The 9,933-nt window shown below is 40.9% G+C and overlaps 1 protein-coding gene across 1 annotated transcript in view; it reads left to right on the top strand.

Moving 5' to 3' along the window:
- Window positions 1-9,933, top strand: part of kcnk4a (potassium channel, subfamily K, member 4a) — a gene marked incomplete at its 3' end in the record, with an annotated part of 16,629 nt that extends 6,696 nt beyond the window's left edge. The window contains 6 exon segments of the mRNA XM_034212852.1: window positions 1,727-2,012; window positions 2,361-2,478; window positions 2,780-2,940; window positions 3,525-3,711; window positions 9,202-9,335; window positions 9,806-9,933. Coding sequence (XP_034068743.1) covers window positions 1,824-2,012; window positions 2,361-2,478; window positions 2,780-2,940; window positions 3,525-3,711; window positions 9,202-9,335; window positions 9,806-9,933 — 917 coding nt within the window.

The following is a 9,933-nucleotide window of genomic DNA, read 5'->3' on the forward strand; positions in this document are numbered from 1 at the left end:
GTAAGAAACTGTTGGTGTCGTTGTTTTTGTATTATTGTAGACATTCATCAGGAAGTAAAATAAGTCAAATATCGCTTTCATGTGATTTGGGATGGACTATAGAGATGTGATGAAGGTTGTAATTATATAAAATAATGAGTATTCAAATACTTTGAATTGTCAATACAACAATGTATTCATTTAATGGGGCATAAATCACTAAAGAGGAACTAGTTTTTACACATCTACATCTGTTCATGTCTCTGGGAGTGATACTGCATGTGATAACAGTTTTCCAAAGTCTTTTGTGGCTCCAGAGGGTTTGTGTGAAGTCTGGTCAATCAACTAATGTGATGTCACTTCAGCTTCAGTTGGGTTTAAAGACAACTGAATTTTAAAGGAAAAATAAATGTGTGTCAAAGTAGTTAAAGGTCACCTATTGTGCAAAATCCACTTTTCCATGTCTTTTCTACATAAACATGTGTCCCCTCTGTGTAAAGAGATTCTGAAAGTTTCAGGAAAAAAGATTCACTCACTTTTTGTCCTGATCCATTTATATAAAACCTGTTATAAAAATATATATAAAATGAGCTGATCAGATTTTGGCCACTTTATGATGTCATAACGTAGAAGCTGCTGGAGTTGGGGACTGGCTTCAGTAGAAGCTGCTGGGAGTCCCAGCAGCTTCAACTGAAGCCTTCCGAATAAATCGCCAGAACGCCGACACCTCATCTCCACCGCTCCCATGTTTTTTTTTGTGTTGCCATAAGTTATTCTCTATCCGTTGGTGCACGGGGTTAATGCTAATAATGCTAATGCCAGCAAATATAACGGCGGCTTCAGTTTTACGGGGCGTGGTTTGCAATTCGCCCAGCCAATCGAAATTGGTACTTTTTTCTCCCCAGGTTAGTACCACCTCTCTAGCAGGCACTACAAATGGGGGTAAAAGTTCTCGGAACTAAGTTCTCTTTTTGTGTGAACACAAAATTCCAGGCACTATCGGAACTAAACGGGAAAAGTACGGGGAAAAGTACTCCGGTGTGAACGCGCCTAATGCATGGTCTGTTTGGTTTTTCGGTCCAAATACTTCCGAGACATGTTTTGTATATATCTGAGACCTATAATATATTGATGAAAAACAGTATAATAGGGGTCCTTTTTAAAGAAAGAAATAACCTCATCTCTGCAGAAGTCTATATTAGCCGCTACTAGTAGAACCAAAGTTAAACTCTGGCTTAACTAATGGCGATGGTGTTGCATTATGGTTAGGCACCCGTTCTAAGTGTCAAGGTTGATATATCCAAGCTTTCAGAAACTTTCCAAGTCTTTATTACAACTTTACATAATGAAACAATATGAAGCTGCACTATGTGAAAGGAAGGATTCAATGTTTTTGGTGCCTGAGCCAAACAAAGGGCAGTCGGGATGCCTTGCTTCTTCAGTTTTACCCTTGGTTTGTATTCCTTTTAAAGCCTATACATTATAATAAACAAGTAGAGAACTGAATTGCTGGAGTTCTCCTTTAACACCAGTGTCAGTGTTGATGTAACCACTGACACTGTAAGGCTTATTTTACACCTCTTGTCCGCTCCTACCTTCTGACTCTTCCTGTCAGAGACCGTCTCTTTGGTTTGACGCACAGATATATAAATAAAGGTTGTTAATGTATGTCAGCCTTCCAAGAACACTTGCGTTGCTCTCTTACACATTTCCGTGCTCACACAAGGAACTTCCTGTTTATGCCCAGCTGTGCACCAGAGTATCCTGACTAACCCGACCAGATCCCGGCCCCTGAGCTCTGACCCTCTAACCCTGGAGGGGCAGGGGGGGTCCACGGGGACAACATGCGGTGTACCACCCTCTTGGCCCTGCTGACGGGGGTCATGCTGTACCTGGTGATGGGAGCACTTGTTTTCGGCACCCTGGAGTTCCCCGAGGAGGAATCTGCATTTCAAAAACTGCAGAACACCAAGAACATCTTCCTTAATAACAACTCATGCGTCACAGAGGATGACTTCAAAGAGCTGGTGAAGGTAACATTGGACACACTTGTTACTTAATCCCTCACACACTGACTTTGTAAATCATAAATACCATTTAATCTTTTGGGGTTCTGTTTCTGCTCTTATCTTTATATGCACATTTTTATCTTCGCTTATAGTTGTCTGAAAATACATATGGAAATCATAGAAAAAAGAGAATTCTTGAAACTGGCCCGAAAATCATGTTTCATTGAGTTTAAAATACTCCATACAATAACCCTATTTCCCTAGTGAGGCCCAAGTGTTTGACCCATGAGAAATGTAGCGTATCCATCTCAGATACTTACCTGTATTTGAAGATAAATGACCAGTTAAATAAATGACCCCCCCCCCCTGCAGGGAGTGGTGTCTGCGGTGGAGGCCGGCCTGGATGTGAACAACCTCTTTGCCAACTTCACCAGCCGCTGGGACCTGGCCTCCGCCTTCTTCTTCTGTGGTACCATCATCACCACCATAGGTAGGCAGGGACTTCGAGCTGCACTTTGAAGTTACTTGCATACAATATGCTCTTGAAGTGAAGATAACATGCTGAAATGTTGTAGAATAGTATTAATAGCAGAACAATATCTAAAATATTTGAGTTTGACTCTGAACACGCATGACCCTGCATCATCTTCACAACCAAAACCCTGTAAAACACTGAGAGCAGGACACTGACTCATAACATGTCTGGTCTCACATGGACTTCTATTAGACTGCAGTCTGGGTATTCAGCCATACCAATGAATCCATGAGTTTGTGCTTTTATTTTCTCCCAGGTTTTGGGAACCTGTCTCCTCGGACGTGGTACGGCCAGCTGTTCTGCGTGTGCTACGCTCTGGTGGGCATCCCGATGTTTGGCATTCTGCTCGCTGGAGTGGGCGACCACATGGGCACGGTGCTGCGCAGAGCCGTGGCCAAGATTGAGACTCTCTTTCTGGTGAGAATGGTCTGTCCTCTCCGGGAACAAACCTCAGTTGGATTTACAAACCCCAAGAGGCCCAGACCCCTTTGGTCTTTAGCAGTGAATAACTGAGTGCTGTTGGATTGTTTAGTTAAGAACCTCCTAATGGGATGTGAACCTTCCCGGAGTTATTAAAGAAGTGGGCTTTAGCTTGCCTGGTTGTGCATCATTTAAGCTGCCTGGATGTCTTTAAAAAAAGATCAATGCTTCAGATTTTTTACTTTACTCTTGAATACATTTTTACTTTTTGTCCACATTCTGGGATATGTCATTGATTTGCAACAACATTGATTTTCATCAAACAACTAATACAGCAGACATGTTTTTAGTGGAAACCAGGAAAATATCATATATTTCAAACATGAGAAAATGATTCAATCTGGTGGGAAGTAAGAAAAACTAAAACATTTTAGGGTTCTAGACTGAAAGCCTGATGTAATAAAATGGGTTATGCGTTAATACAAACTTCTACCTCTAACGTCTTGTAGACTTAATCCCATCTTTACAGTCTTAAGTATTCATTTGTTTCCTCTCTATTTGCTGTTGTCTTCCTCTCTCAGAAGCGTAAGGTCAGGCCGACCACGGTGCGTGTGATCTCAGCCGTTCTCTCCATCCTGATTGGTTGTTTGATCTTCCTCGCCGTGCCAACTGTCGTGTTTCAGAAAGTGGAGAAATGGTCCTTTCTGGAGTCGCTCTACTTTGTGGTCATCACTCTCACCACTGTCGGCTTCGGAGACTACGTTCCAGGTACTGACACACAATACACAACTACATCCACACAACCTCACGTGTTGTCTCAGCGCAGACAGCAGGCGGGTCTGCAGAACTTTTCTCTTTTATTTCAGCTTTAATTATATTTCTTTTTGAAGAAACATTGTATCATTTTATTAGTCGATTAAACTGCAACAACATATTGTCATAGACTTGCAACTTGTGATGAAAGGTTGCAAGTAAACCTGGGAATAAACGCTGCTTTCTTTGCAAGTTTTATGAACCGTCATCATCCTTGCTATTTAATGGGAGAAATGTCTCAGAGACAGGCTTTGAAAAAGTACAAACGTGTGTAACGAAATCTGGCAACAGAAACTGGAAGCTGATATACAGGTGCATCTCAATACATTTGAATATCGTGGAAAAGTTAATTTATTTCATTAATTCAATTCAAAAAGTGAAACTCATATATTATATGGATTCATTACACACGAAGTGAAATATGTCAAACATTTATTTGTTTTAATCTTGATGAATACGGCTTACAGCTCATGAAAACCCAAAAATCAGTATCTCGGAAAATTTGAATATTACATAAATAAATACAGAAATGTCGGCCTTCTGAAAGGTATGTTCATGTGTTTGCACTATACTTTGTTGGGCCTCCTTTTGCATGAATTACTGCATCAATGCGGCGTGGCATGGAGGCGATCAGCCTGTGGCTCTGCTGAGGTGTTATGGAAGCCCAGGTTGCTTTGATAGCGGCCTTCAGCTCTAAACCAGGTCTTAGTACTTTTGGCAGTGTGGGCAGGTGCCAAGTCCTGCTGGAAAATGAAATCAGCATCTCTATAAAGCTTGTCAGAAGAAGGAAGCATGAAGTGCTCTAAAATGTCCTGGTAGACGGCTGCGTTGACTTTGGACTTGAGAAAACAAAGTGGACCAACCGCAGCAGATGACATGGCTCCCCACATTATCACTGACTGTGGAAACTTCCCACTGGACATCAAGCAACTTGGACTGTGTGCCACTCCACTCTTCCTCCAGACTCTGGGACCTTGATTTCCAAATGAAATGCACAATGTACTTTCATCTGAAAAGAGGACTTTGGACCACTGAGCAATAGACCATTTATTTTTCTCCTTAGCCAAGGTAAGACGCTTCTGACGTTGTCTCTGGTTCAGGAGTGGCTTGACACGAGGAATGCGTATATGAAGGTAGATATGGTGCAAAATGTGAGAGCGTGTAAAACCTGATGTGAGCACTTGCAGAAAAAAAATCTGAGCTTGTCTGCATACATTTACACTTGTATAAAATATCCACGTAACTGTGAACCAAATGTACACTTGTATAAAAATATCCACGTAACTGTGAACCAAATGTACACTTGTATAAAAATATCCACGTAACTGTGAACCAAATGTACACTTGTATAAAATATCCACGTAACTGTGAACCAAATGTACACTTGTATAAAATATCCACGTAACTGTGAACCAAATGTACACTTGTATAAAATATCCACGTAACTGTGAACCAAATTTACACTTGTAAAAAATATCCACGTAACTGTGAACCAAAGTTGAAGTCACAGAAGAAAAAAAAGTTTTGTAGCTTGTAGAAAAAAAATGAACTCAGTGATGAAATGTTCACTTGCAGAAAAATACATATTTTTAAAATATATTTTCCATTACAACTGCAACTTGGTTATTACAACCTCTCAAATCAGTCATTACAACTTGACGAATCTGCTCTGTGGCAGTATAAATCGACAAATCTGCGGTCTTGACTTTTGCTACACTTCTTGCGATAAATGTGTCGCAAAAGTAATTTTCACCTGTAGATGTGGGGGAGGGAGGGGGGTTGGAGCGAAGGGGCGGAGCCAGAGCCCTAGAGAGATAAGAGTTACGACACTCTATGATGTCGCCGCCAGCCGGTCACGTAGTTTATGTATGCCGGGATAGTTCCAAACGCACTTCCGTGGCAATGCTTCTCTATGGCAAACACAGCACAAACATGGTCAAAATAGTCATAGATTAAACCAACGCTGTTATTTTTTAAAGATTGCTTTCATATTTACATGATGTGGTTACACTTTGTATGGATTGGCACTATTTACAAGTTTCGTTATTTAACAATATTTTGAGGGGAAAGTGTGGTAGCACAAGCAGGCTATGTTGCTGTCACTGCCAGGGCAGTCACGTCCGTAGTATAGTTGCGCTGCGCTGTCATGTTCTTCTATGGGATAGACGGACAGCAGCGATTGCGTTATTGAATGGTACATATATATAAAAAAACACACAAGTACTTTTTCAGCTGTAATTGCATTATTGCATACTTTTTATTGACAGTTTTGCATTTGGAGAGGCAGGGTGACAACGGAAAGCTTGGTAGCCTATTACTTAGATACGTTTTACATGTTTGGAGGGAAACGTTTGTGTTCATGTTAGCATGGGTAGCATGATCATGTTAAGACTATGAATATCATTTTACCACAACAGTGGATGAACAATTGATATATGTGTTTGAACAAGAACAACAGGAAGAACAAAGTAAAAGGGACGAACAAATGTGTGAACAAGTATTAAGAACAGTGTATGGAAAAAGTGATGTGTGTTAGAACAAAACAAAGTCAAATGAATGAGAAGGAGAACAAAGAGGGTTAGGGTTCAACAGAAAAAGATTAATTCAGCCAAAAAACACAATTTTGATTAATCTAAAGTGTAAAACAATCAACACAGACCAAATTAGTGCCCTTGGACAACAAAACATATAGTGGGACAAAAGATACTACTATGATAAATATTCAAACTATTTACAAAACTATTTACAGAAGCTCCTGTTGAACAGTTCAACAGAGCAACAAAAACAGGTTTGTCAACAATACAAATTAAAATGACGAGGCTACTTTGCCAGGGGGAGGTGATCCAGCGACGAGACAATAAAAAAAAAAGAGAAACTGAAAAAAGCAATTCATATTAGGTTCTGTTGTGGCACTACAGGATATAAAACCTTCCAAGCCAAGACCTCTGCCAGAAATCAGGACTACTCAGAGGAGAATGCAGCACATCAAACTGGAGTCAGGAGTGTGAATAACACATTTTGGCCAAAACAAATAGTTGCTTACCAAACAGTGGCTGAACAATGGACACCAAAAAGTGAAAAACAGAAGAAATATTTACAAACAACTATTTACAAAAAAGCAACTATTTATAAAAAAGCAATACTATTTACAAAAAAGGGTTAGGGTAAGCAACTATTTACAAAAAAGGGTTAGGGTAAGCAACTATTTACAAAAAAGCAATACTACTTCCAAAAAAGCAATAAAGAACTCTAGGCATCCAGGAGCCTAACCATTTTGAAAAAAACAAAAAGGTTCCTTTGTGAAAGGGACATCCTCTTCATCTGTTTCCTGGGCCCTAAAAAGCAGAGCAAGAATAGGAACAGTGGTGAATAAGGGGAGATACAGTTGGGAGCAGACTGAACAGAGGACATAGCAATATCCACGTTAAAATGTTTGCACAACAAATATTATGGCACTTTCGTTTATATTGCATTTTAATAGATCAGTTGTCATACCATGGTTGGATGTGCAGCATTTGGATGCTCTAATCGATCCGAGAAGGGGTTCCGGATGTATGGCTCCCCTAAGGACGTAGAGCGAAGGAAGTCGGAGTCCGACCCTTGTCAATTAACTACAGGGGTCCCTCAGGGCTCTGTTCTTGGTCCCCTCCTCTTCTCCTTGTACACAAACTCGCTCGGATCAGTCATTAGCCCGCATGGTTTTTCATACCACTGCTACGCTGACGACACCCAATTAATCCTGTCCTTTCCCCGCTCAGAGACCCAGGTCGTTGCATGCATCTCTGCTTGTCTAGCTGACATCTCTCAGTGGATGTCTGCTCATCACCTCAAGCTCAACCTTGACAAGACTGAACTGCTTTTCCTTCCGGGAAAAGATTGTCCCACTCTTGACCTAACAATCAACATCGGCACCTCTGTTGTTTCCCTGACTCAGACTGCAAGGAATCTGGGTGTGATCCTAGATAACAAACTGTCCTTCATTGCAAACATCGCTGCTACAACCCGCTGCTGCAGATACACGCTTTACAACATCAGGAGGATACGTCCCCAGCTGACCCAGAAAGCGACGCAGGTTCTGGTCCAGGCTGGACCTGGATCTGGCCCTTCCTACATCCAGGACATGGTTAAACCGTACACCCCAGCATGTGCACTCCGCTCTGCATCAACCAAACGGCTCGCTGCACCCTCGCTGCGAAGGGGACCCAAGCTCCCATCAGCAAAAACACGTGGGTTTGCTATCCTGGCTCCAAAATGGTGGAATGAGCTCCCCATTGACATCAGGACAGCAGATAGCTTACACACCTTCTCTTTCGACTCCACTTCGAGCAATAGAACTATTAACAAAGCACTTATATACTAATAAAGGGACTGGCTTACCTAAAGCCAGTTGAGTAGCACTTGAAATGTTTTTGCTCTATGAAACCTGATGTACTTATATGATTCTGTTTTCTTCAAGTTTGTATTTTGTTGCTCGAACGCACTTATTGTAAGTCGCTTTGGATAAAAGCGTCAGCTAAATGCAATGTAATGTAATGTAATTTAAAGGCTCAGGAAACCTTCGCAGGTGGTTTGAGTTCATTAGCTGAGAGTGTGATACCGTGAGTCTACAATATTGAACTTTTTCACAATGTTCAAATCGTCTGAGATACTGATTTGGGGTTTTTCATTAGCTGTAAGCCGTAATCATCAAGATTAAAACAAATAAAGCCTTGAAATATTTCACTTTGTGTGTAATGAATCCATATAATGAGTTTTACTTTTCCACGATATTCTAATTTATTAAGATGCACCTGTATTACCTAACTACTTTTTTGCACGGTATTATAAAAAACACTATTAACCAATCATTTCTTAAATGGCTCCTTTCTTCATCATCTTCAGTTGCAGCAGTCTCAGTCAAAGTGACAATTTGGTTTAAGATGGCGCTGCATTGCATACTTTAACTTTAGGTTGTTACACGTTTAATACAAATCTGAGCTGAAACCTCAAGTCGTTAAATCAGTTAATTGATCGAGCTTCTCAAACGTGAATAATTGTTACATTTTGTAATATACTATACATTGACTTAAAAAGTAACCCTAGCCCTTATAACATACATTACTATGACTTTTTAAATATATAAAAAAAATATATACTATTCATTTTATATAAATTATGACCATTTTTGAATTTCTTTCCTGAACTACGATACCATGACCCTTTTTATGACTATAAATATGGTTTACGGGGACTCAAGCAAAATAGTTTGTGAGACACTGGACCTGTGGATAGAGCAATCGTTATCAATCCAGGACATCCACGTTATTGCTACGTCTCTCTACCCGCTCCAGGACTGTTTTCGATCAGACCTTGACCTCTGATTATTGTGAGGAGGCAACAACTGCATCTCTCTGGGGATCAGTGAAACAGTGCATCACATTAAAAGTCCACTCTCTCTGTGTCCAGGTGGTCGTGACGGCGGCTTTTTCTTCAAGCCTCTGGTCTGGTTCTGGATCGTGTTTGGTCTTGCATACTTTGCCTCCATCCTCACAATGATAGGCAACTGGCTGAGGGTGCTGTCTAAGAGGACCCGCGCTGAGGTGAGAGATTTGTGGTGGACATCCTGGACTGTACACCAAGACAGGAAGAGCTGCACTTAAAGCAATACCTCAATTGTGTGAGATACTTATTCATAAACACAATAGATGGTTGTCGCCTCCCACTTTGTAGAAACAAGCAGGAGATACGTCACAGAAGAAAAGCAATGTACTGCACAATATCACTTTAAGTGTACCTGCCAGAAAGGGTTGTTGGATGTAAAGCAGTGAATATATTCTAAATATATCCAACACATAAAGTGATATTTATTAATTTAGGTGGCTAAAATATGTTTTGGTAGCCCCCCTGTAACAGCAGTACAATGCTTTACTTCTGAGCCTGTTCCACTAATCTGAGGGTTTGTCCAGCGTCATTACCGTGGAGAAGTTCCCATACAACCCTACCTTGTAAAGAAATCTTGAATATCACTTTAATTTAGTTTAGAGGTTAATCTTTTCTCACTTTCTCTTAGATGGAGGAGTTGAGGGCCCATGCTACAGATTGGACCCAGAACATCCAGAACATGTCCATGGACTTCCGCATCCCTAACCCTCTGGAGTTCAACGACCCTTTCCTCCTGCAGCGCCGCCGCTGGAAACG

The sequence above is a fragment of the Gymnodraco acuticeps genome, unplaced genomic scaffold, assembly GCF_902827175.1.
Source record: "Gymnodraco acuticeps unplaced genomic scaffold, fGymAcu1.1, whole genome shotgun sequence".
In the NCBI taxonomy this organism is placed as follows: domain Eukaryota; kingdom Metazoa; phylum Chordata; class Actinopteri; order Perciformes; family Bathydraconidae; genus Gymnodraco; species Gymnodraco acuticeps.